The sequence below is a fragment of the Lepidochelys kempii genome, chromosome 8 (genome assembly GCF_965140265.1).
Source record: "Lepidochelys kempii isolate rLepKem1 chromosome 8, rLepKem1.hap2, whole genome shotgun sequence".
Lineage (NCBI taxonomy): Eukaryota > Metazoa > Chordata > Testudines > Cheloniidae > Lepidochelys > Lepidochelys kempii.
The window spans coordinates 56,953,538-56,978,239 of NC_133263.1; the positions used below are offsets into that span (position 1 = coordinate 56,953,538).

The window sequence follows — 24,702 nt, forward strand, 5'->3', positions numbered from 1 at the left end:
GATGCTCCCTTAAGAGCTGAGTTTCACATTCAAACAACATACAGCATCAGAGGAGTAGCCGTGTTAGTCTGTACCCCAAAGCAACGAGGAGTCTGCTGGCAGCTTAAAGACTAACGGATTTATTTGGGCATAAGCTTCCGTGGGTAAAAAACCCACTTCTTCATATGCATGGAGTGAAAATTACAAATACAGGCTTGTGCCAATACATATTTATAACTGTATCTGTAATTTTCACTCCATGCATCTGAAGACGTGGGTTTTTTACCCACGAAAGCTTATGCCCAAATAAATCTGTTAGTCTTCAAGATGCCACTGGACTCCTCGTTGTTTTTGCACATACAGCATATTATTCTTTGGACATTTCAAAGTTAAAGCCAGAATTTTATAGGCAAGTTTTGGTATCAGAAGTAATGATATTATAAATAGTAATACCTATGAAGACTCTGCTGAGAGTGCACTATTCAATTTCTTAAATAATCAGAATTTACATCTACCTTGTCATATTGCGCTTTCAGCTCTTCATACTGAGTCTTGTATCGTCGCCCAATTTTCTTGACCTGTGTTATAGTTTTGACTTTTTCTTGTATGTCAGCCACTTTATTCTCTAGCTCCTTCTGAAGAGTGTCCTTTTCAGTTCTTATTTTAGTTAGTTCATCTCTGAGGGTCTGGACCAGATTCTGGCTTGTAGTCAGAGATGCGTTAGATCTAAACACCAAAATTGGATGAAGAGATGCATGAGATCTTGCCAAGAGATAAACAAAGTCAGTACATTTTGATATTGCTATATTTTTGTAAGTCATAATTCACCATGAGTGAATATATATTCAAAGCAAAGTACCCACACTAAATCAAATTATAAAAGTTAAATTTGGAGTCATTTGGCTACTTATTTTAAATGTCCTGTTTCCAAATAAATTAACACTTCACTTTTTATAACTACTGAATAAAAGGCGTTAAATTGCTGAACAAACACCAAAGGCTTAACACTTATATAGGGGCATTTAGGAGTTTTGTTTCCAAATGTCGTCTTATTTTAAATATTACATAGTAAAACTGACTTTTAGTATGCAGAACTTTCCAAAAGTTTCTTTATACTGTACCTTGCTATTTCTGCTTTAAGCCTGCCTGTTTCTTCACTCATCTGTTGTATGCGTTTGGTATTCGCCTCCTTCTCTGAAAGGAGTTTTCGATATTCTTCAAGATCAGAGTCTTTCTGTTGGCTCAGTAAATGCTGAAAGATATTTATAATCTGATTAGTCTTGATTCTTGCAAAAAGAAAACACATTTCATTCTACAGAATCTATACATGTTGGTGATAGTTGCTTTTGTGCTCTGTCAATGGTGGTTTAGAACTGCATTCTAAGTTAGGCATGAGATACTGTATAAAAAAGGATGACCATGTTTACACTAAAGTATAACCACTAATGTATCACCACTGTTGCACAATTGTGATAAATCTCAAAGAAAGTATACCCCTGAAAGTATCACTGGAAAAGTTTCAGAGTGGTAGCTGTGTTAGTCTGAATCAGCAAGAACAATGAGGAGTCCTCATGGCACCTTAGAGACTATGGCATTTTAGCCCACGAAAGCTTATGCCCAAATAAATTTGTTAGTCTCTAAGGTGTCACAAGGACTTCTCGCATTGTTTTTATTTGAAAAGTTGTAATCTGTTGAACAATGTTATCCTGTTTATATGCGTGTATTATCATTGCATATGAAGTTATGAATCTTTGCTCTGTGTTTGTATCTTAAACATGTTTTATTCCTGGGTAACACCCACAAGACAGATTTACATCAACACCAGTCAGCCATGGTTGATGAACCATTAAGGAGAATCAACTCTTCCAGTAGGCCCCTTCCAACTACACCTTAGAGAGCATGTAGACAATAGATGACTCATGAATCGGCAAGGGCGTGTAGAACATGTGATCCCTGACTCCATGTTTGAGACTAATTTTCCATGCACATGGACTGAGAATATAAATGGAGACTGTGACATTATTTCTTTGTCTCTTTCTTGCTCCACATCTCTGAACTATAATTTCGATAAGAAAGGGAAAGCTTTAAACAATGGACTGAGGACCCCCAACCCAGAGAGACTAATTACAGACTGGCCGATTTAACATCACTGCTATTATCCTGATCTACAAACTTTGATATCAACTGTAACGTATAGGATTCATTTTAACCTTTTAATCACTCTTCTTTTCCGTTTTTTATGAATAAATCTTTAGTTAGTTACTAAAGATTGGCTGAAGCATGTTTTTTGGGTGAGATCCTGAAGTATATTTTGATCTGGGGGTAAGTGGTGGGTTCTTTGGAACAGGAAGAATATAATGTATGTTATTTCTGGTTTTAATAATCATTTATCACAGATAAATAGTTTGTCTGGGTGATGCATGAGGGCTAGAGGGCCTTAAGGAGACTGTCTGTGGTTCCATAATAACTAGTATGGTAATTTGGAAGCACACATTTGTTACCGGCTTGATGAGGTCTTAGGATAGAATACACCACCAGCCTGGGGTATATGCCCTGTATTCTGGCAGTCTGACCTCAGATTGGCGCTCTTAGCTGTGTCCTATACCAGGCAGAGTGACAAGGCAAACTCATGTTATCCTAACAAATTCAAGCCTTCTTAATACATATTCACTGGTGATGTTTCATAAATCAAATTCATTTCAGTCTTCCACCACTTTTCAGGAGATGGGGTTGATCTACCAGCATTTGAGTTTTTTCATTTGGACCTCTGTAAAAAGACGCACTCACCTGGGTCCGGGCTTTCCAACGTTTGACATCCTCTTCCAACAGCTTCTTTTCTGCCTGAAGCATTCCACTTTTTTCACTTAGCTCAGCATTAGACTCTTGTAAAGGTAGGATGTCTGCCTCTAGCTTACGCACCTGGAAAATCATCAGGTGTTAAAATACACCCCCATCTCACTGGGGGATCAGAGGGGATGTTGGTCAGACTGGCAGAGTGATGTACAGCCCAGAAGGAGAGATGGGAGAGCACATGCCTGAGAAGGCCATGACTAGGGCCCTCCTTCTCCTGGGGTTCTCCACTGGCCAGCCAGGGGAGAAGTGGGAAAGCTGATGGATGGTGGAGCACAAAGGCCAATTTAAACCCCTTTCAAGGGTGTCTCCACTGGCCAGTGCAGATAAAGTCTGAAAGATGCAGCACTCCCAGAAGTAAATGACACAAGATTTCACTGGTGGACCTTGTGCTTGTAAAAGAGGAGGCGTAAAACAACTTGAGGTCCCCCTTAATATCTTCTACTTGCTTTATGGCGGTGGGGGGGGAAGAGGACGAGAAGATTCAGAAGTGAGCTGAGTTCTAGGGGTAGACTGATGAGGGTCAACCCTGAGTTATTGCTTACATGATGGGAGTGGGAGCCCTGTAAATCACACTGGACACAATTAAATTCCTGGTCTGTGAGATAGGCCACATATAACACTCGGCAGAAGTGCTAAGTTAATAAAATTGTGGCCCACCACTTCAGCCCATCCCCTGATCTTTCTTTTATTTTAACGAGTGTCCTGATCAACGGCATATTGTTAATCAAGAGTCACTATTGATTTTCTACTTTATTTAAAGCTGCCTGCAACTTTCTGTATAGTAAACAGGGCCTTGTCCTCTGACATCTTAATTATATTGAAAATCCTCTCAGTAGTGTGATTGTCTCCCACATTATTTATAATCAAGTTTTACAGCATACAGTTATTGCGATTAGCAATATGTTATATGTCTAACAAACCCAGATGTTGATTCATTCAAGATCTCCTTCAAATACTGAGTGTCTGAGAATTTTGTGCATAAGTCTCATCACTAACCTTTGCCTGCATTTGTTGTAGTTCTTGTTCTAGCCTCTCCTTCTCTTCTCTCAGCATCTTGTTGGTTTCTATCAATACATTCATGGTTTCTGTCTTTTTCATTAGTTCTTCATGCTGAGCAATTGTTTTTGCTGTTATCTGTTAGGTCAAAGAAAATCATCCAAATAACTGGTTTAGCTTTCTTTGGACATAAACATTCAAACAACGTTCATTGGTATTAGACTTTAGAAAACTATCACTGTACATAAAGTCGTGTAAAAACTTTTTAAAGAGTTAGATGAAGAAATTAATATATTGTTTAAAAACCCTGAAAATAGCAGACTTCCCCATGTGATTCTCTGTACCACTTCTCCAAACATTTCTTTTGACTGCTTCCTAAATATCTGTTCTGCACAACTATACATGTTAAAACAAGTTTTCAAAGCATAATTGCTATCCTGCTTTTGAGAGCAAGTTCATGGGGCTAGGAGCAAAGATAGTGCAACTGGACAAATATCAATCCCATTCCAAATACAATGGACTCTTGCACACTTCTTAGCTTTTAGCTTATGTTTACAATGCAGATGACAGGCATGCTTCCCAGCTCAGGTAGACAGGCACATGCTAGCTCAAAAAGAGCTCTAAAAATACTGCTATAAATAGCAGCATAGCTGAGGGTAGCACAGATGGTGGCTCAGGCTAGCTGCCTAAGTACATACGCAGGGGATCTGGCTGGCTTCAGTCTCTGACTGGTCGTCTGAGCCACTGCCTGGCTACACTGCTATTTTTAGCAAACTAGATTGAGCTAAGCTAGTACTTCTGTCTATCCAAGCTCAGAAACACACTCCCAGCTGCACAGATGTACCCAGTTGAAGTAGGAAAAGACATGAATAAGGAGGAAGACATTTCAGCCAGTTGAAAGTGTAACCAACAGTTCATGTACACACCTGCACCTTCTCTCTCTCTGCGTTCAGACTATCATGCAACTCCTGGAGCTCCCTTTCCAGGTGATCCACCCTCTGACGATAACGCAAGCTCTCCACCTGGGCCACCTCAAACCTAGTTTCTGCAATCTCCTTCTCTCGGCGTATAAATCTGCAAGAAAGGGGGACATTTGAACTTAAGTGTAAGAAGGAAATTTAAATCTAGACATCCATGTCAGAATGAGGCCAGCTGCTAAAAGAAAATAAAAATGGCAGTTGGCCGAAGAGACCCAAAAGCAAATCCATATATCTACCAATAAATAGAGGAAACAAGAAGACTTGATCCTACTCTGGGAAGGTGTCACTCTGTGGAATGTTCTTGGCACCATCGTTTACCAGGAGGTACCAGGCCCTCCAGACAAGTCTCTGCCTTACATCTTTTCCATAGGATAGCTGGGACCAATCAGCAGCTGCAATTCCACCTATCTCTGCTGCTACTGAAGCAGGGGAAAGGCTGTCACCATAGCTAATACCATTTAAAAATTAATCCACTTTAATTTTGAAATATTCTGTTTTCCAAAAAAGAAAATGAAGATGAACTAACCAGTTCAGCAACTGAAATTACTCACAATGACTATGGAAAATAGTTTAGGATTAAATTTACCGGAGAATTTCTAAGATTTGTTCTTGTGATTTGCCTTCTTCATTAAGAGAAACATTCAATGCACTTGGCATGGCTTCCTTCACAGAGGTCACCATCTTGTCACTTAGATTTTCCAGTTGCTCATGTAATAATTGGTTTTGTCTTTCTAAGTCTTCACAGCGAGACCCAAGCTTTGAAGTTTCATCCTACAACAGAATATTTTTCTGTTTGGTCATGATGAATTTTAATTTGCATAGGTCTGAACACTACAGATATCTATACACTTCAGAAAAGCCAGAAAAATCCTACCTTTAACATTCTCTCCCGCTCTTCCCATGAGGCTTTGCACTCCAGAAGTGCAGATTCAGCTTTCTGAGTAGCTTCCTCTAACTGCTGCCTTATTGCTGAATTCTTAGCAACTTGACTTTTAGCAGCCTGCAAGGCCTCAACATCAGCAGCATGAAGCATCAATTCCCGCTCATACTTATTTTGAGCTTCTGAAGCGATCTTTGCCTGTGAGAAACAGTGTACTTTGTTATTTCTTCAAGTATATCACATACCCTCCATAGCTTTCCATACTTGTTAAAAAGTTACATAAATACAAAAAGGGAAATTTCCCAATATTAGACTTGTCTTCTCTTGCAGATCAATCCTGATAAACAAAATAAGCCACCAAAAATAAAATCTAAGCCACCTCCTCAAAGTGACCCTATCCCTTAACCCATGTGATTCTCAAAAGCCTGAGAAAACAGATATGCAGATCTGAATATATCCCTAAATATTAACACTGACAACCAGCTGGATGAAAACCCCTTTTATAAGCCCTTTCACCAGCCCTCTTCCTTTAAATTCTGCATCGAGAGGGATAGGAGCTTTTCAAGCACTTCTGCTGATTGCAACTATGGAGAGAGGTAAATACAAAAGGGGCGGGGGGGAAGGACCAGCAAAAGATTGATTCAGTCTTATTATCTGACACATGAAAACCCCCAGCAATTAAACACTCAGTCTAGATTAACTACACAATTGAGTTTTCTGAAAGAGTTATTAGAATTTTCAGATGTAGAAAAATAAGCATGACTAGGATTCACTGTAAAAACCAGCAGTTACTTGACACCAAACTTATCTTCTCAGAGTATTGGCAAAAATGTTTTGCTACAGTTATTGCTGCTAGCATGCTCTCTAAGTAATTGTCAAAATTGGGTTTGGAAAGAAATTTTCCCCTAGTATATATGGGTGAGAACTTTAGTTTTCACCTTCTTCTGGAGAGTTAAGAAAGAATCCATTAAGATCAGTTAAGTACGCCCCACACTCAGTGTTCCCTCTAATTTGTTAAGTCCATGTGTTGAATGAATTTTGTATGTGCACCAATATGGAGGTGATGTTTGACACAACACTTTCACATTGGTACACATAACAAAATTCATGTGGTGGGAGTGTGGCTGAGGGGATCGGAGTGTGGGAGGGGGCTCAGGGCTGGGGCAGAGGGTCGAGGTGCGGGCTCTGGGGTGGGGCCGGGGATGATGGGTTTGGGGTACAGGCTGCCCCGGGGCTGCAGTGGGGAGAGAGGACTCCCCCATACCTCTCTTGCTGCAGCAGCTCAGGGCTGGGGGAGAGGCACCTCTTCCTGGCAGCAACAGCTCCAAAGGGTCTGGGCAGGGCTGAGGGAGGGGCGCATCTCCTGCTCGGCAGGTCCACACTGGGGCCTTATACAAGTGCAGAATTTTATATTCAAAAGTCTATTTAATTAAACACTCTAGTTATTTAAAATTTAGATTACATCAAGGCAATGAAGTACCAGGAAATGCAGTCTAGGAAACAATCTTGTCATAGGAATGGACGAACTGCTCCTGTAATACCCTTCTATTTCCACTAATTTCTCTGACCAACAGCACTAAAAATTAAACTCATCCTTGGCTCCAGACAGAGACAAAGCTATCAAACTTCATCTGGCCATTTATAGCTAAAACCAAAACCTACCTGTTCCTGACAGTCACGCCTGGCCTGCTGTTCATTATTTATTGCTGTGCTTGCTCTTTGAAGAGCTTCCTGGACTTCAGATTGCACATTAGAGAGGCTCTTCTTCAGTTCAGATAGCTATAGAAAGGAAATAAAATTGAACAGACAATGTAATTTATTAAGTACTATAACACAACATGAAGAAGCAACATGAAGAGGTATAAGATATGAATAATTTAGAGATAAAGGAGAAATTTTAAATGGTTATAATCTGGTGAAATTTAGACTTTGGCTTATTAACGTAATAGAGCCATTTTTGCGCGAATTCAGGTATTCCGAGCTCCGTTTTCAGAAATAGGTAACTGTGCTTTCCCAGCTGAGTTCACAACAGTGATGCTGGTTGCACAGCAGTCTTGTTAATTTCAACTCCAACAGGAAGAAAATCAGCCATTTCCCAAATATAAAATGGAAAAATTAAAGGGTCTGGATGGCCTAATTTTGGTATACATAAACAAACACCGCATCTTGGTTTTGCTAGTGTGACAATGCTATTTCCTTCAAGCACTGATCAAAGTATAAGACAAGACAAACAGTGAAGGACTAAGTGGATAAGAGTTTTGTATATTTATTTATATATTTTAATATAGCATCCTTCTAATTCAGTTACACTCCTGTAAATCCTTTTGTGAAATTAGCATTGGAGATTGCATTGCTTTCCTTTTCTGCATAGAAGTTAAAATGAAAACTACAATTAAAGACTAACTGCAAACATATTCTTGTAGACACAAGGAAGGTGAACATTCAGCACTCTATACCTGTTGCTCCATGTTCTCTATAGCTTTACGTTTCTCATCCTGAAGTTCTTGCTTTTCCTTTTCTGCCTCCATCAGTTTCTTTTCTAGCTGGGCTTGATACTCAGAAGAATCCTTCAAACGTGCATCAACAGTTGCACGAACTTCCTCTGTCACCTTCACAAAAAAAGTAATATCAAAAAGGTCAAGCTATCAGTAAAAGTTTAGATCCACACATACTACAGGGTACATGAGATCTGCTTGTGTTCCATACTTTCCTTATAAAGATTCACATTTTATGTTTCACATTCATGCAATATTCATTTTAAGCCAAAAAAATGGAATCTTAATCTCAGTTAGCCAAATGTCATGGGAAAATTGGAAAGTATAGCTAATGGTATTTTTGAATCACTCAGGATATTTTCAACATCCCACTGGGGGCACTTTTGAAGAGCACAGTTTCAGATAACTAGGTTTGGATATAGATCAGCTGCAATATCTTATTACATATTAAAGTTTGTAAAATTTATAAAACTCATGCCTCAATGAAATGTTTGCAGTAACTATTGGAGGGAAAGAGTACTGAATGCTGGACACAGAGCGACATGTACTTGATCTGTTGGATGCCACAATTTTAGTAAAAATAATAATTTTGTCCGGTAATCAAAGTTCTATTTGGGTATTCTCTGCTTTGACAAATCAAGAATCTAAAAGACACACAGACGATTTATAACATTGGGCTGCATTTGCAGTTTAGGCAGTTATGTTTTTTACAAATAGGATGTGGTTATTTGCCTTCATGCTTGAAGTGTGCCTAGAAAGCATTCTTTCACATATTTGAAAAGTTTAATCCGTTAGGATAAAAAGTGATTATTTAGAATGTATACATAAATTGTATCTGATTCATATGCAATGCCTACATTTCCAAAGGTCTTGTGAGGGCTGAGGCCACTTGCTAGTAGAGAACTTGGAGACAGTCAGGCAAAGAGTCAGCCTTCCCTCAAATTTACAGTTCAGTTAAATTAACATATGGGCATTGAAGTATGCAGGAAGACTGAATGTGCAGTTTGCTTGAAACTCTATTTACAGTAAGTGCTGAAAAGGAATGGTATAATTTCACAAGACCCTAACAGGCAGTGCAAAATACTTGCTTCTGATTGTGACATCCCATGAAACAACACAGGCTACAGAATTCCTCGTAAGTAAGAGTACTAATACAGTGAAAAATATGACCAAGATGTACACTGTTATATTTAGCAAGTAATGTTAATGGCTAAACATATTGACACTTACCTGTTTTTCTTTATTAAGGGATTCTTCTAAACTAAGAACCATAGCTCTGTACTGTTCCACATTACTAGTAGTAGTCTTCAATCTTTCCTTCAGGTCATTAACTTGTTCCTCAGCTTGTCTTAGTCGACTAACAAGATCATCCACATCCTCATTTGCACTAGGCTGTCCTAAGATATAAAAATTGTGACAGGGTCGGGCCGGATGGCTACAGGAGAGTAATAGAAGGCAGATATATTAGCCCCAGGTTAAGTAGGTCCCTCTTCCCTGGGTAAGGTAACAGGGACGGTTCCAGAGCAATCAGGAACCTTCTGGACACAATTAAGACACACAGGCTGATTAGAACACCTGCAGCCAATCAAGAAGCTGCTAGAATCAATTAAGGCAGGCTAATCAGGGCACCTGGATTTAAAAAGGAGCTCATTTCAGTTTGTGGTACGCATATAAGGAGCTGGGAGCAAGAGGTGCTAGGAGCTGAGAATGCATACTGTTTGAGGACTGAGGAGGACAAGCATTATCAGACACCAGGAGGAAGGTCTTATGGTGAGGATAAAGAAGGTGTTGGGAGGAAGCCATGGGGAAGTAGCCCAGGGAGTTGTAGCTGTTGCATAGCTGTTCCAGGAGGCACTATAGACAGCTGCATTCCACAGGGCCCCGGGCTGGAACCCGGAGTAGAGGGTGGGCCCGGGTTCCCCCCAAACCTCCCAACTCCTGGTCAGACACAGGAGGAGCTGACCTGGACTGTGGGTTCACGAAAACAGCCAAACTAAGGGCTGCCGTGAAGCTCCAAGGCGAGCAAATCCGCCAATAAGTGCAAGACCCACCAAGGTAGATGAGGAACTTTGTCACAAAATGCATAAATTTATAAACTAGTCTTTAAGATGTAAATTATGTCCAAGATATACTTTCTGAAGATAAGATGAGCAGTGACATTGCTTTGTGATTTTCACAGGAAGCAACTTAATTTCACCAGATATTACCCTGGCTGTACTTATTAATTTTTGTGGTGCTGCAAGGGAGAAGTGAGATGAGACAATACACGAGGGTAGTCTGGTAAGACTAGCCTTATAATTAGAGCCCTGTGATTTCTGTAAATATGAAGTCCCACGAAATAAAATGAAAAACGTACATAAAAGAAAATAAAGCAACTGTGTCCTCCCACCCAATACCTCACCCTGCAAGGGTGGCTCCTGCCCCACAGGGCTGGGCCCAGTTCCCTGCATTGTGACCTGATGCATGGGGTGGCAGTGCTGCTCAGACTTGGCCCAGCAACCTTTCTGTCATGACGTGATGGGGTCTCCAGGCCAAATCTGAGTGAGTGGTGTTGTAACCCAAATTTGAAGTACTATTTGCTCAAATTTGGCCCAACTGCCCTCCTACTGCCATGGAGGGGTGGCCAGGCAAAACTTGAGTGGTGCTGTAACCCTGTTCACCAGGGCACAATGCCTGGAACGGGAAGCTGGACTCAGCCCCATGGGGCAAGAACAACTGCTGCTGCAGGGTGAATGTTGGGTGGGCTCACCCTGAAACCCCACAAGGCCTCCCACCCCCCACGGGACATGAGAACTTCCTCAGCCCCCTACCCCTCCATGGAAGGGCCCTCCACTACTCCTGTTGGGATAGATAAAACAAAGTAACACAAAGTTTCCCAAAAGTGAATGAAAAACTATAAAAAGCTTTAACAAATTTCATGTGTCTACTTATAATCTTACCATCCCTTCTAAAAGATAAAGTGCCCTTTCATATTTGGAGGAGAATGTACACATTAAATTTGAACATTTTTTAAACTCAGAATTTTTTTGGGTAATAGAGGAATAAAGAAGTATTTTTTTTTAACAAGTAAGAATTTTCAAGATTCATAAATTTCTTTAAAACACAGTCAAACGAAATTATTTTCCAATGAATTAGAAGTTTTCCTTTAAGGCTAAGAACAAACATGAAAAATTTCAAGCCAAAAGGATTTTTCTTTTAGAAAATCCTAAGCACTAAATAAAAAGCAATAGCTCATGAGGTAAGTGCTTTCTCATCTGTAACTATTGCTAAAAATATTAATATGTTTTTTCTAAATGTTGCACAGTGGAACAAATGAAAATAAATTCATAATCAAAATGTCATAAAATCTTGCATCTTAAACACACAACTAAAGCATACATGAAAACAGGGCTTTTAAAAAAGTTAGTTGCTACCTGTTGAAAGTACACATCACAAAATCTGCAGCTTTAAAAGATACAAGACAAAAACACTGGCCCTAGTGAAGTCAATGCGGAACCAGGATTTCACCCACAATCTTACATTGCAATTATGACATAAAATGCAAGTTCAGAAATTTCCACCCATTACCCTAAGACCACTACCGAGGTCTAAGCAATTAATTTAGATGGTGAGGATGAGGAAGTACAAGATCAGATGTATTTAAGAAATAGCATTTCACATAAAAGGTAAGCTTTCAAGTCTACATAGGAGCCCTATTCATTTGTCCTATTTTTAAGTCGGGTCCATCTGAATTCTTTTATACCTCATATTGGTCAAACTGTATCTGAACATGTTGGAGTAATCAGAATGGGGTTTTCTGATTTCAGAGACTATATTCCTAGATTTACACACAACACTGGACATAACTCACTCTAGTCTCCTCCTTCATTGGGCAGCTTTCAAACTGGTAAATGTTTCAGTAAGTCACCATTTCTCTTTACCTTTACCAGGAGCCTGCTGGGATGTCTGGGAGGCTAACTGAGCTTCAATATTATTCAGCTGCTGTTTCAATGTGGCAGTCTCTTTTTGGGCATTCTTCAGCAGTTCCTTTGTGTTAAGGTGACGGTTCATTTCAGTCTCAAGTTGTCTCTTAGTATCCAACAGATGAACCTGTAAAGGCAGTGTTCTTGAGTCTGCAATACCTGACACATTGCACAAAAATCCAACATAATTAATACAAGACAACAATGTAATGATTAAGCAGATCTTGTAAGCTGGTAAGCAATTTCATTTATTTTTCCCTTAAACACCAATTAGAAAAAATTGCTTACAAGTACTCACATCTTGGTTTTTGGTAAGCACATGCCTTTGTTCCACCTCATTCTCTAGTTTCTTCTTTAGTTGGGATATCTCACGCTCTAGTTTCTCTACCTGGTTGTTGAGTCTTTGTTTAGTCTCTGTCTCAGACCTCTCCAATATCACCTGATAAAAGCATGAAATGTGAATGCTACCATGTGGAACAATTCAGACAAATGAAGAAATCCTAATCACTTAGTATGAGTTAACTCCACACCATTCCTGTTACCCTCACCCCCCCCGCGCACACACAAAAAATTATGCACCACACAATATGCTGTATCAAGATGTTACAACTAACACAGCAGAACTTGTTATCACCATGAAAAGCGAGTTTATAGTGCCTGCCAAATTTTTCTTGTAACTACACAAATCAAACAGCATGTATTTTAAAAAAGATGTGTTATTAAACAAGCGTTCAGTCATCATTAAAGATGAATTTGTTAGGAATGTTATCTTAAGCAATTATTTATGAACCAAGTATTAAACACATCTCAGTGTAACAGGAAAACAAAATTAGTAGGTCAGGCAGTCACCAGAATCAAGTTTGTCGGAGTTAATAAGAAACAAGTAACCACTTTTTTGATCTGATCCACAATTTATAGTCAGTTGCATTTTAATAGTTATATCATCAATGGAAGGAGAATAATTCCTTGTCTTTTGAAAAGTGCACAAAAACGAAGCCCATACTGATAACAGTATTATTGCTCACTGATGAAATTGCTAAGTAACACATTCAAGTAATGAATGTTTGTTTATGACTTGAAACAATGATTGCTGTTTAATGGCCTGTTCCAATGCTTATTGAAGTCAATGATTTCATCAGGCATTGGATAATATCTTGAAACATGCTATTTTCATCAGTATTTTTAAAGCCCTGAATAGAACATGCCAAGTCATCATACTAATTCCTGAAAGATCTGACAAAATGAAGTGTTACACATTTAGTGTTATCAATTGAAAAGACTGTCTCCAGTTCACATGGTTTTTGCTTCCAACAAAAAAGATGGCATTTGATTATACCTGAATAGTTCGCAGATTAGTAAGCAGTAAATTTTGTCCCCTTTGCTCAGCTAATAAAGATTCTCGCTGCTGGGTCAGACGAACTTCAGCCATCTTCAAGATATCCTTCTCTTTTTTCAAGTTCTCTGCTCTCACCTTTAAAAGAGCAAAATTACAAATGAAAATTTAGCATCTTAACAGCAAATCTGTGCATTAGTTAATTTGGGCAAAATTTACCTACTGTATAACTTCTTGAAAAAACAAACATTATAAACAGTCAAGTACTCTTCTAAATGTAACCAGGCTTAAATTTCTGAAGTTTAACAATCTAAGTAAATAAGTTTTAGAATTACAAAACTTTAGCTAGCCGACTAACATTAACCAAAAGCAAAAGCTTCACTCTATTCATCAGTAAAAAAACAACAACAGCCCTTAGAACAGTTTACTGAGTCTCTAAGTATTTGTGATGGTCAACAAAATATCTCACACACATGTTCCAACATGGACATGATTTTAACAGCCAGTGTTTTCACAAGACGAAGTTTTAAGAGATTTAGTACTAGATACTACTGAATTCCGAAATTTCAGGTGGTGTGAAGCACTGGTTCAAATTCTAACAGTTTTCAAGACAATGGAATACAAATTTACTGTGTCACTATACTAAATTTGAAGTGTGTACGAATACAGATTGCATGAAAATGTTGTACAATCACCTCTGCCATAGCCAGCTTTTCATTAGCTCCCCTTAAGTCCTGGGTCATGGTATTAATTATCTGTTCCTGTTTTTGAGTTGTTGCTGTGAGCTTTTGCGTTCTCTCCTGAAGAGATGTTATTTCTCGACGATATCCCTCAACATTGTCCTGCAGCATCTCATAACTTTAAATGGAACAAACAAAAAAAAGTATTTTATATTCCTGAGTTAAATGACTTACACTGAATTACAAGGAGGGTGCATACACTCACATGAACATGCTATGTTTACATGTACCAGTTTGAAGCATGATTTACAGAGATATTAGCCTTGTAAAAGATTAACTGAATTGGAAAAGTAAATGCAAATTAAATAGCTTTCTCTAAAGTGCTAGTCTATTTCTTATCAAGTTTCTGAATATGTTGAATATTTGAGTTAATATCGTGCAAGTAGAAAAGGAGTACTTGTGGCACCTTAGAGACTAACCAATTTATTTGAGCATAAGCTTTCGTGAGCTACAACTCACTTCATCGGATGCAAGCTCAGGAAAGCTTATGCTCAAAGAAATTGGTTAGTCTCTAAGGTGCCACAAGTACTCCTTTTCTTTTTGCGAATACAGACTAACACGGCTGTTACTCTGAAATCTATCATGCAAGTATGGCTAGTTCTTAAATAACGACCAATTAACAAAGCTAAACAGACTTCTCTTCCACTGACAGGCTAGTTGACTATTCTATTCAATACTAGTTGAAGCTCCTCTGGCTTTAAAAACATAAAGTTTCTCTCTCTCTCTCTTTGGCTTTAACCCAGAAAGTTGTATTTCAAATAAAGGATCCACAGTTTCATGTTTGGGTTGTTCCCTTGTTGGATTTCTTGGTTTTTATTTTTAAATAAAGAATTTATTAGGGGTTCCCACTTTGGATTAAGTAACACTGGCACTTTTTTTTTTTTTTGAGTAGCAACATGCTGTCCATTTTGGGCTTTTTGCGGAATTATAAAGTAGCCATGTAACAATGCACCTAAATTTGCCTGTGTGGCAACTGCCTTCTCACTCAATTGGAAACAAGGGTATTTTATTAGCAGTTCATATCAACAAACATGCTATATAGTCTAACACCAAGCAATTAGCTTGTTTTCTCACATGTAAGACAAGAAAATGGAGTTCTATTTGGAAATGTAATAAACACCAAATTACCGTTTGGAGGCAAATTCAAGTTGGGTGGACATCTTAGCATTCTGTGACCGCAAGTCTGTGACTTGCTCCTGAAGTTTTTCATTTTGTTCATTTAGCAGCTTGTCATTCTCTGCCTTTTCTTTTCTGTAGTTCTCAAAAACTTCCCGCAGCTACAGTAAGCATTAAGGAACAATCATTAAGAAGATTACATGGTGAAAAACACAAATTATTTGAAATGTTTACCGAAAAAAATACAGTTTACCTGTTTAAGTGCAGCCTTAGCCTCTACTGCTTCTACTGACTCAGTCATTGACACTGGAGCAGGAGTTGACATGGCCTGAGGCATACCTGAACGTTTTGGGGTTGATGTAAAAGAAATTTCCTCTGGCAACATACTTGAAGCTTTATAAAAATAAAAACTACATTTTAAAACCACCAAATATACAAACAGAAGATTGAATCTCAGTCACTTGGTGTTGGGAAGGCTAGGAGTTCTTAGAGCAAAAAACTTATATATTTCATATTTTCCATATGCCATCTAACGATAAACACTGAACAACACAGACCAACTAAAAAAAGGTTCCAATCCTCTCTATGCATCATTTTAGAAAGCTATCAACTACTGTGAAGTTCTTTGACATGTGGAAACTTATGAGTTGCTAACACAAGCCTAACCTTGCACTGGAATGACAACTCCAGTTGTCTGAGCTAACAGTACACGGTACATATCACGCTGACGAACTATAGAGTCTACAAGCTGCATCTGAACATGACGTGCTTCACGCAGTTTCTCTAACTCATGGATGGCTTCCTCAAGTTGACTCTGCAGCTCAGAAATTCTGAAACAGAGAAAAGACAGGATTTTGTTTTCTTTTTAACTGTATTTAGACAGCAATTATTATTAGCCATGATGGCATTTTTACAGAAGCATTTAAACTATTTAATCACAATAGGCCTTCAAAACTGTTTAGTCCATCCTTGGAACTTTAATTAGTATCACTGGGAGTTCTGAGCAAAGATACATGGACTGGACAAGGCCCTTGGACTTGAACAATTTTTCTTTTAAAAAGTGAGCAAACATGACTGCCTGGCTTAGTCAGTCACGTATTGGCAGATGTCCTATTGCTCATCTTATTTGAGCTCTCAGTTGTTTTAAATTTTGGGTATAATTACAGTACCTTGTTAAACTGACAACATAGAAACATGCAATCCATTTAGCAAATACAAAATATGTCCCGCTATGCCACTGATTAATCTGACAGGGGAAATGGAGATTCCCTTCTCTTAAGACGGGGGAGGGCTATATGCCAGTCAATTGGCTGGGTGCCCCTTCCCACATATATTGACAGGCGATAAATTGGATAATACAAAGAAATAAATTCCTGCACTTGGAGCTGTGGGGGTCTGTGCCTGCTGATGGTCCATGTCCTCAAAATGTCTCGTGGCCCTCAATCAGCTAACAGGCCACACAGGCCACAGGTTGCCCACCACTGCTCTAGGCTTTGGCTGATTGGCATTGGTCCCCATATCACGGACCCGCTTAAGAGATGGGATTTTTTCACCTTCCATGAGCATCCACTATGTGTAGGCCACAGGTTTGGAGGTTTTGCTATTATTTAGGTTTTCTTCACATAGTTTCAAAGCACCTGTAACTTTATGGAGGCAAGAGACAGATTTGAAGACGGTTGGCAGTTTTTCAAAGAGACATTATTAAGGGCATAAGAGGAAACTAACCCACTGTGTAGGAAATATAGGAAGTATGGCAAGAGACCACCTTGGCTTAACCAGGAGACCACCCTGTCCTAACCAGGAAATACAAGAAAGTCCTACAAAAAGTGGAAAATATGTCAAATTACAAAGGATGAATATAAACAAATAGCGCAAGTATGTAGGGACAAAATTAGAAAGGCCAAGGCACAAAACGAGATCAAAGTAGCTAGAGACATAAAGGATAACAATAAAACATTCTACAAATACATTAGAAGCAAGAGGAAAACCAAGGACAAAGTAGGCCCATTACTCAATGACGGGGGAAAAACAATAAAAGAAAATGTAGAAATGGCAGAGGTGCTTAATGACTTCTTTGTTTTGGTTTTCACTAAGAAGGTTGGTGGTGATTGGACATCTAACATAGTGAATGTCAGTGAAAATGAGGAAGGATCAGAGGCTAAAATAGGGAAAGAAGAAGTTAAAAATTACTGAGACATTTTAGATGTCTTCCAGTCACCAGGGCCTGATTAAATCCATCCTACAGGGTACTAAAGGAGCTGACTGAAGTGATAGCTGACCCATTAGCAATTATCTTTGAAAGTCATGGAAAACAGGAGAGATTCCAGAAGACTGGAAAAGGGCATATTTTGTGCCAATCTATAAAAAGGGAAATGAGAACAACCCGGGGAATTACAGACTGGTCAGCTTAACTTCAGTACCTGGAAAGATAATGAAGCAAATAATTAAGCAATCAATTTGCAAACATCTAGAAAACAACAAGGTGATAAGTAACAGTCAGCATGGATTTGTCAAGGACAAATCCTGTCATACCAACCTGATAGCCTTCTTTGACAGGGTAACAAATCTTGTGGATGGGGGGGAAAGCGGTAGACATGGTATATCTTGACTTGATTAACATTTTGATACTGTCTCGCATGACCTCATAAACAAACTAGGGAAATGCAATCTAGATGGAACTACTATAAGGTGGGTGCAAAACTGGTTGGAAAACCATTCCCAGAGTAGTTATCAGTGGTTCACAGTCATGCTGGAAGGGCATAATGAGTGGAGTCCCGCAGGGATCAGTTTTCAGTCCAGTTCTGTTCAACATCTTCATCAATGATTTAGATCGGCGTAACCAACCTGTGGCTCTGGAGCCACATGTGGCTCTTCAGAAGTTAATATGCACTTGTATAGGCACTGACTTCAGACCTGGAGCTACAGGTGCCAATTTTCCAATATGCCGGGGGGTTCTCACTGCTCAACCCCTGGCTCTGCCACAGACCCTGCCCTCACTCCACCCCTTCCTGCTCCCTCCCCTGAGCCTGCATTGCCCTCACTCCTCCTCCCCCGCCCCACGTCACGAAAAAGCTGATCGGGAGGTGCGAGGAGGGAAGGGGAGGCACTCATCAGTGGAGCTGCTGGTGGGTGGGAGGCACTGGGAGCGGGGTGGGGGAGCTGATAGGGGGCTGCTGACATATTACTATGGCTCTTTGGTACATTGGTCAATTCTGGCTCCTTCTCAGGCTCAGGTTGGCCACCCCTGATTTAGGTAATGGCATACAGAGTACCCTTATAAAGTTTGCAGACAATACCAAGCTGGGAGGAGTGGCAAATGCTTTGGAGACTGGGATTATAATTCAAAATGATCTGGACAAACTAGAGAAATGGTCTGAAGTAAATAGGATTAAATTCAATAAGGACAAATGCAAAGTACTCCACTTAACAAGGAACAATCAGTTCCACAAACAAAATGGGAAATGACTGCCCCGGAGTACTGCGGAAAGGGATCTGGGGGTTATAGTGGACCACAAGCTAAATATGAGTCAACAGCGTAACGCTGTTGCAAAAAAAGCGAACATCATTCTGGGGTATATTAACAGGAATGTTGTAGGCAAGACATGAGAAGTAATTCTTCTGCTAACTCTGCACTGACTAGGCCTCAACTGGAGTATTGCATCCAGTCCTGGGTGCTACATTTCAGGAAAGATGTGGACAAACTGGAGAAAGTCCAGAGAAGAGCTATAAAAATTATTAAAGGTTAGAAAACATGACCTATGAGGGAAGATTGAAAAAACTGGGTTTGTTTAGTCTGGAAAAGAGAAGACAGAGGGGACATGATAACAGTTTTCAAGTACATAAAAAATTATTACAAGGAGGAGGGAGAAAACTTGTTTCTTAACAACAATGGGCTTAAATTGCAGCAAGGGAGGCTTAGGTTGAACATTAGGAAAAACTTCTTAATTATCAGGGTAGTTAAGCACTGGAATAAATTGCCTAGGGAGGTTGTGGAATCTCCATCATTGGATATTTTTAAGAGCAGGTTAGACCAACAACTGTCAGGAATGGTCTAGATCAGGAGTTCTCAACAAATTTTTTGGCGGCCTCAGTGCAATTTTTCCTAAAACACTTAATTAACTTTAGGAAAAACAAACCAATTTTAAAAACCTGATTTTAAAAACCTTCCAATGACGGGAATTTCACAACCTCCCTTGGAAGCTTATTCCAGAGTTTAACTATCATTATAGTTAGAAAGTTTTTCCTAGTAACTGACCTAAATCTACCTTGCTGCAGATTAAGCCCTTTATTTTCATGTCATGTTACTGGCAAGTATGAAAACTTTGCTGAAGGAGGAACGTTTACCTAGATGAAGTTGTTTCTTGTTCCTCCCTTTCTCTAGCCTCCCCAAGCTCCCGAAGAGCCACCAAGAGACGCTGATTCTGCTGCTGAAGTTCCTCAATATTTCTGTAGGAGACGAGATGCTGGGATATTACTTCAGAAGAGCTACTGATGTCAGCAGAGCTCACTTCTTCATCACGAATTACATGATTGCCTCTGGCTTCCTCAAGTTCCATTAAAAGCACTCTCACCTGAAAAAGAACATTCAGAGGTTATAAAACTGTAACTTACATTTGGTTTTAAAAATGTATTTTTTTACAGACAAACTGTTTAGAAGCAAAACACTTGAAAGTTCTGTATTTTCTAACTTTCTATAAAGTATTCTGTCTAGAATTAAAATTGAATAGCAGAGTTTTCTTTACAAATATGAATTAAATTTCCCTAAAGCCCTTTGAGGTTAGTAGGAGTTATCCTCATTTTACAGTGAGATAGAGGTTCAGTCCTTTGTCCAACGCTACAGAATCCATGTTAGAGATAGAGCTTGAACTCAGGTATTCCTGGTTCACAATCCTGTGCTCCGATCAGTTGACCTTCCACTCCCACACAAACAAAATCCAATTCATATTGGAATTTTCCATGTCAGACATGCATCATGTTCTCCCAAAGATGACTTCAACTTTTGATAATTTGGACTTAATCTAATTTTATAAGCAGAAACGGAAATAGTACACCGCCCCAGGGAAATGCTTTTAAGGACATCAGCAACATCAGAGGTGTACTTCACAAAGTCGATCTCAGAATGTATAATACAGCAACTGATCACTGAATTAACAAGAGTGAGAGCACTCCAGTACTGTATTAGGAAAAAGAAATGAGTAATATTTGTTCTAACCTGCTGTGAAAGGTCTTTCACTTGTATTTCCAGTCTTTGGTTCTCTCTTTCCAGTACAGAAGCATGCTTATTGGCTTTATCAGTGTCCTCTTGCAAACGCTGAATTTCCTATAAAAAAAAACCAAATGAACTTTTATATAAAACATCTACAAACTCAGAATTGATTAACACTTCCTGCTACAGTGATCATGCCAAATATGGTGAAATAACTAGTAAAAAAATACAGCTATTGTGCCTCAAGGCAACCAAGTATTTGTTTTCTCAATTGAGACTAGAGTCTGTCTTTTTCCACAATCAAAATGAAAAGAAACCAAATCATTACTTTTGCAAATTATATTTTAATTAGTTTTTGTAACGCCACACACTAAAATTATAGGATGAGATTCTTCAAAGCTGCCTAAAGGATTTGGAAACCCAATTTCCATGATAATTAATTGAAATTGGAAATCTAAATCCTATGTTGCTTAGTTACTCATTAATTCCCTGTTTTGGTACCCCCTTGCAAATTAAGATCAAATATGTAAAGCCTTTGTTATAAATTTGTTTTCTTCTCACAGAAGGTCATAAGACTACAGGTAAACACACCGTTCTAGAACTGCAACAGAGATCATGAACAATCTTGTCCATAACCACTCAAGAACTGGAAAACACAAAACAGTTTCTTTTGCACAACACATCAGTTAGTAGAATCCATTCACTTATGTTTACAAATTTATTTTTTAATATCCACACTGACCTTCATAGCTTGTTCAAGCTTAGCAGACAAACTGGCTACAGCTTTTTGTGACCGTTCATACTCTTCACGTTGCCGTTTTAAAATTGGTGCTTTGGCTTCCACTTCCTGTACTATTTCATCTAAATACTTATTAATTCTCTTATTTTCCAGCTTCTCCAGAAGTAGCTGATCCTGTGTTTCCACGTACGCATTGTAAAGCTGTGTCAAGAAAACATGTTTTTTTAAAAGTGTAACCAGTCATCTCAAAACACACTTATTTAATGATTACTATTTCACACATTTGATATACATGTTTTACATCACGTTCTGTAACACATTTTATATTCAGGTAATCTTTTCAACTGCATTCACTGAGTTGAATAACTAATTGGTTTAAGCTTTATATTAGTTTATGATGCAAATATTCTGTGATGTTATCGTCCCTATTGTTAAATATTTGCCATTTTTCAAGTTCTAGTGTAACTACAGCAATGTAATTCTATACAAAATGAAAAAGGGCAAATCTTAAATATGTTCTAACTAGATATTTGACATAGATCAAAATTCATAGATGGCAGATCAAGCAATAAAAACCTTAGTAATACCAAGTTTAGCAACAAACAAAAGTTTCATTTTGGAACCAATATCTTCAGTGGTTGGAGAAAAGGAAAGAACGAGAAAAGAAAGATGAAAAAATATATCATACAACTAAATCCATTCTTCCTACAAAAGTACAATTAGTTCCATCATAGAGAACACTTTAAAGTTCAGTGTATTTTGACACATTCTGAGCATCCCTTATGACGGTGACAGAAGGAAAAGCTCTACTGTAAAAAACTGGTGTGCACAAATAAAACGATGACCAGATTCAAATGTGATTGGATATGACATTTTCAGGACTGAAGAAACACTCTCTCTTTTTATGTTTCAAAAAAACCCTTGACATTACTGCTTTTTTAAACTCACTAAGACCCTGATCCAGCAAAACACTTTAGCACGTGTTTAACTTTAAGGATGTGAGTAAACCCATTGACTGAGATCACGTGATTGTGACCCTAAGAGCATCCCAGGAGCCAAGGGGCTCCCTGGTACCTAACAGTTAGTCTCAGCAGGCCTGACTGGGTAAGTGTACCCCAACTCACTGTGATCACAGTCCGTATCTAATTGGTGTCATGTGAGGTATCATATGCGAACTGGTAACATGATGGTCATTAACAATATTGTGCAGGGTGATATTTGAAAAATTGTAAATTTGTGATGGAAATATGCTCTGAAAATGTGCTCGGCAGGTAGGGTTTAAGGCACAAAGGAATGTGGTTCCATTTGCTTGAATGGTGTTGCCAATGTAAACTGAGCAAGGAGAGGCAACTGAAGTATAGTCACACAAAAGGTAAACAAAGCAACCGACTAGCAATTGGGGTAGATAAGCCATGATGGGGGGGAGGAGACTGCAAAAATTAACATGGCATCAGTTTCCTGAGCTGCAAGGAAGGTTTCCTATCTTTGAAAACAAAGATAAACTTTGAGGATATGAGCAAAGAGAGAAAGCCATTTTGGCATCTTTCACCTGAGGAGATAAAGAAACCAGACTCTGGGTTCCATGTTGGGTCCTGGCTTGAGACTGGCCAGCTATCCTGGAAGAATGACTGTGGTGAGAAAACTACTTTGAATGAAAAAGATTCTAGTCTGTTAAGTTAGATTTTAGTCTTAGAAGCATATTTTTACCTTTGTTCGTTTGTAACCATTACTATCTCAATTCCTCCTACTTGGCACCACTTAAATATCTACTCTTTGTTAATAAACTTAATCTTGTATTATTACACAACCATATGAGTGCAGCATTTCAAATTGAAGAGTAAAATACTTAGCCAAACTAATAGGCTGGTGCTGTGTACTGTCTCTTAAAGGAGCAGTGAACTTGATACGGTTTGTGAGTGCTACAGTGAGAGGAGCTGAGTAGTACAAAAGAGACTGTTCTGTGGAGACTCAGGACTGGAAGAGTCTTGGTGTCATCCTGCAAGGGGTAACCAGGCTGGTGGAAGTCAGGGTAAGGTCACTATGCTGTAAGCAGGCTGATGGTGTCAGCACTCTGAGCCAAAGCCGCAGAGCACAGAAGCACCCAGGGTTTAGGGCAGGCAGTAAACACAACCCTTACTGTTCTGAGTGAGCCTCCAAAGTGTAACAGAGATGAAGTGCTTTGATGGATTAGGGCCAGGGACATCTGAGTAAATACTTTGTATCCATGTTGTTAATGTTGTAAGAAAGATTTTAGTCAAAGGCCCAAATAGATAAATGGATTTTGAGTCATGAATTTATAATAAACTAACTCTACCTACCTCGGTTAACTTCATTCCAGGTTTCACCACTTTAGCTACTGCTGCAGCAGTAGGAGACATGGCTGTCAGCTCTTCCTCAGACAGTATGGCTCCTGGATGAGTCAAAACCCCAAAACATATGTCAAATCATACATAAAATAGAGAGAAAGTATTCCACAGATGCTTACATTTTATTTCTAGTACACAAATACTATGCACATACGCTCAAAGACAAACACACATACTGTACACAGACAACAATCATTACAAATAAGGTGTTATGAACCTTCTCAAAAATAACGACTAGGAAAAAATTCCATGTGGTTCTAGAATCTTAGAAATTAGAAATAAAATACACCTAATTCTAGTGCAAAATTGTTCTTTATAATATATTCTATAGAGCTTTGTCCAATCTAGTTATAAGTGTTCAAAAAAATCTCATTGTCAGACTCTTGAGTCTTCAATCACAAAATGTAAACATACAATTTAAATAGCAGGGATGCCCCTGAAATACAATGGCTGGCAGAGCTCAACTGTGCCAAACTACAAGTGACACTCTAGTAGAGTGAAAGAAGAAAAAAAAAAGTGCTACCTTCCAAATTTTAAAAAATTAAAACAAAATACAACAGTAACTGGTTTTCTCTGATATTTGGACTGTAGCAGATATATTTAGATTGATCTCTGCTACATAATATTGTCCCTAGATACTATCATATGTTTTAAGATGAAGATTCAGTGCACTTATTTGGTTTAGAAATTGCAATGCAAAAACCCTTTTTGAAAATTACTTCATATATAAAATCTGGCACTTATGAACAGTTCAAATGTTATCCTACCTTTACGTTTTGTAGCGGAAAGTAAATCATTAGCATTCTCCAGTTCTTTCTCTAACTTGCTAATCTTCTCTCTCAGTTCTTTTTCCATTGCAGTTTTAGACTCCTCCACCTCAGCCAAATGATCCTCTGTTGCTTTGTTAGCTAAAATTACATATAATTTTTTTTCTCTCTTTAAAGAGAGTGAAGTATACAAAAGTATCTTTAAAAAGGTTTCTTAAATGTCCTCTGAGAAGGACATTAAATCATTCAGCTTAGAAAGAAAGCATAAACTGGTGTTCTGCTGAATACAG

At 38.7% G+C, this 24,702-nt stretch overlaps 1 protein-coding gene across 6 annotated transcripts in view; it reads right to left on the reverse strand.

The window, feature by feature from the left end:
* Nucleotides 1-24,702, reverse strand: part of TPR (translocated promoter region, nuclear basket protein) — a 73,278-nt gene that overhangs the window by 33,611 nt on the left and 14,965 nt on the right. For 5 of the 6 annotated variants that reach the window (XM_073356693.1, XM_073356692.1, XM_073356691.1 and 2 more), the window contains exons 10-31: nucleotides 24,413-24,553; nucleotides 23,598-23,689; nucleotides 21,283-21,480; nucleotides 20,547-20,654; nucleotides 19,679-19,905; nucleotides 16,001-16,164; nucleotides 15,588-15,727; nucleotides 15,347-15,495; nucleotides 14,174-14,336; nucleotides 13,482-13,616; nucleotides 12,444-12,584; nucleotides 12,104-12,272; nucleotides 9,414-9,580; nucleotides 8,145-8,297; nucleotides 7,351-7,467; nucleotides 5,683-5,886; nucleotides 5,395-5,579; nucleotides 4,755-4,902; nucleotides 3,829-3,966; nucleotides 2,767-2,898; nucleotides 1,101-1,231; nucleotides 495-705 (exon numbers count right to left, since the gene is read on the reverse strand). In XM_073356693.1, coding sequence (XP_073212794.1) covers nucleotides 495-705; nucleotides 1,101-1,231; nucleotides 2,767-2,898; nucleotides 3,829-3,966; nucleotides 4,755-4,902; nucleotides 5,395-5,579; nucleotides 5,683-5,886; nucleotides 7,351-7,467; nucleotides 8,145-8,297; nucleotides 9,414-9,580; nucleotides 12,104-12,272; nucleotides 12,444-12,584; nucleotides 13,482-13,616; nucleotides 14,174-14,336; nucleotides 15,347-15,495; nucleotides 15,588-15,727; nucleotides 16,001-16,164; nucleotides 19,679-19,905; nucleotides 20,547-20,654; nucleotides 21,283-21,480; nucleotides 23,598-23,689; nucleotides 24,413-24,553 — 3,413 coding nt within the window. The remainder of the gene's footprint in view (nucleotides 1-494; nucleotides 706-1,100; nucleotides 1,232-2,766; nucleotides 2,899-3,828; nucleotides 3,967-4,754; nucleotides 4,903-5,394; nucleotides 5,580-5,682; nucleotides 5,887-7,350; nucleotides 7,468-8,144; nucleotides 8,298-9,413; nucleotides 9,581-12,103; nucleotides 12,273-12,443; nucleotides 12,585-13,481; nucleotides 13,617-14,173; nucleotides 14,337-15,346; nucleotides 15,496-15,587; nucleotides 15,728-16,000; nucleotides 16,165-19,678; nucleotides 19,906-20,546; nucleotides 20,655-21,282; nucleotides 21,481-23,597; nucleotides 23,690-24,412; nucleotides 24,554-24,702) is intronic. The other variant, XM_073356694.1, reaches the window with a different exon arrangement.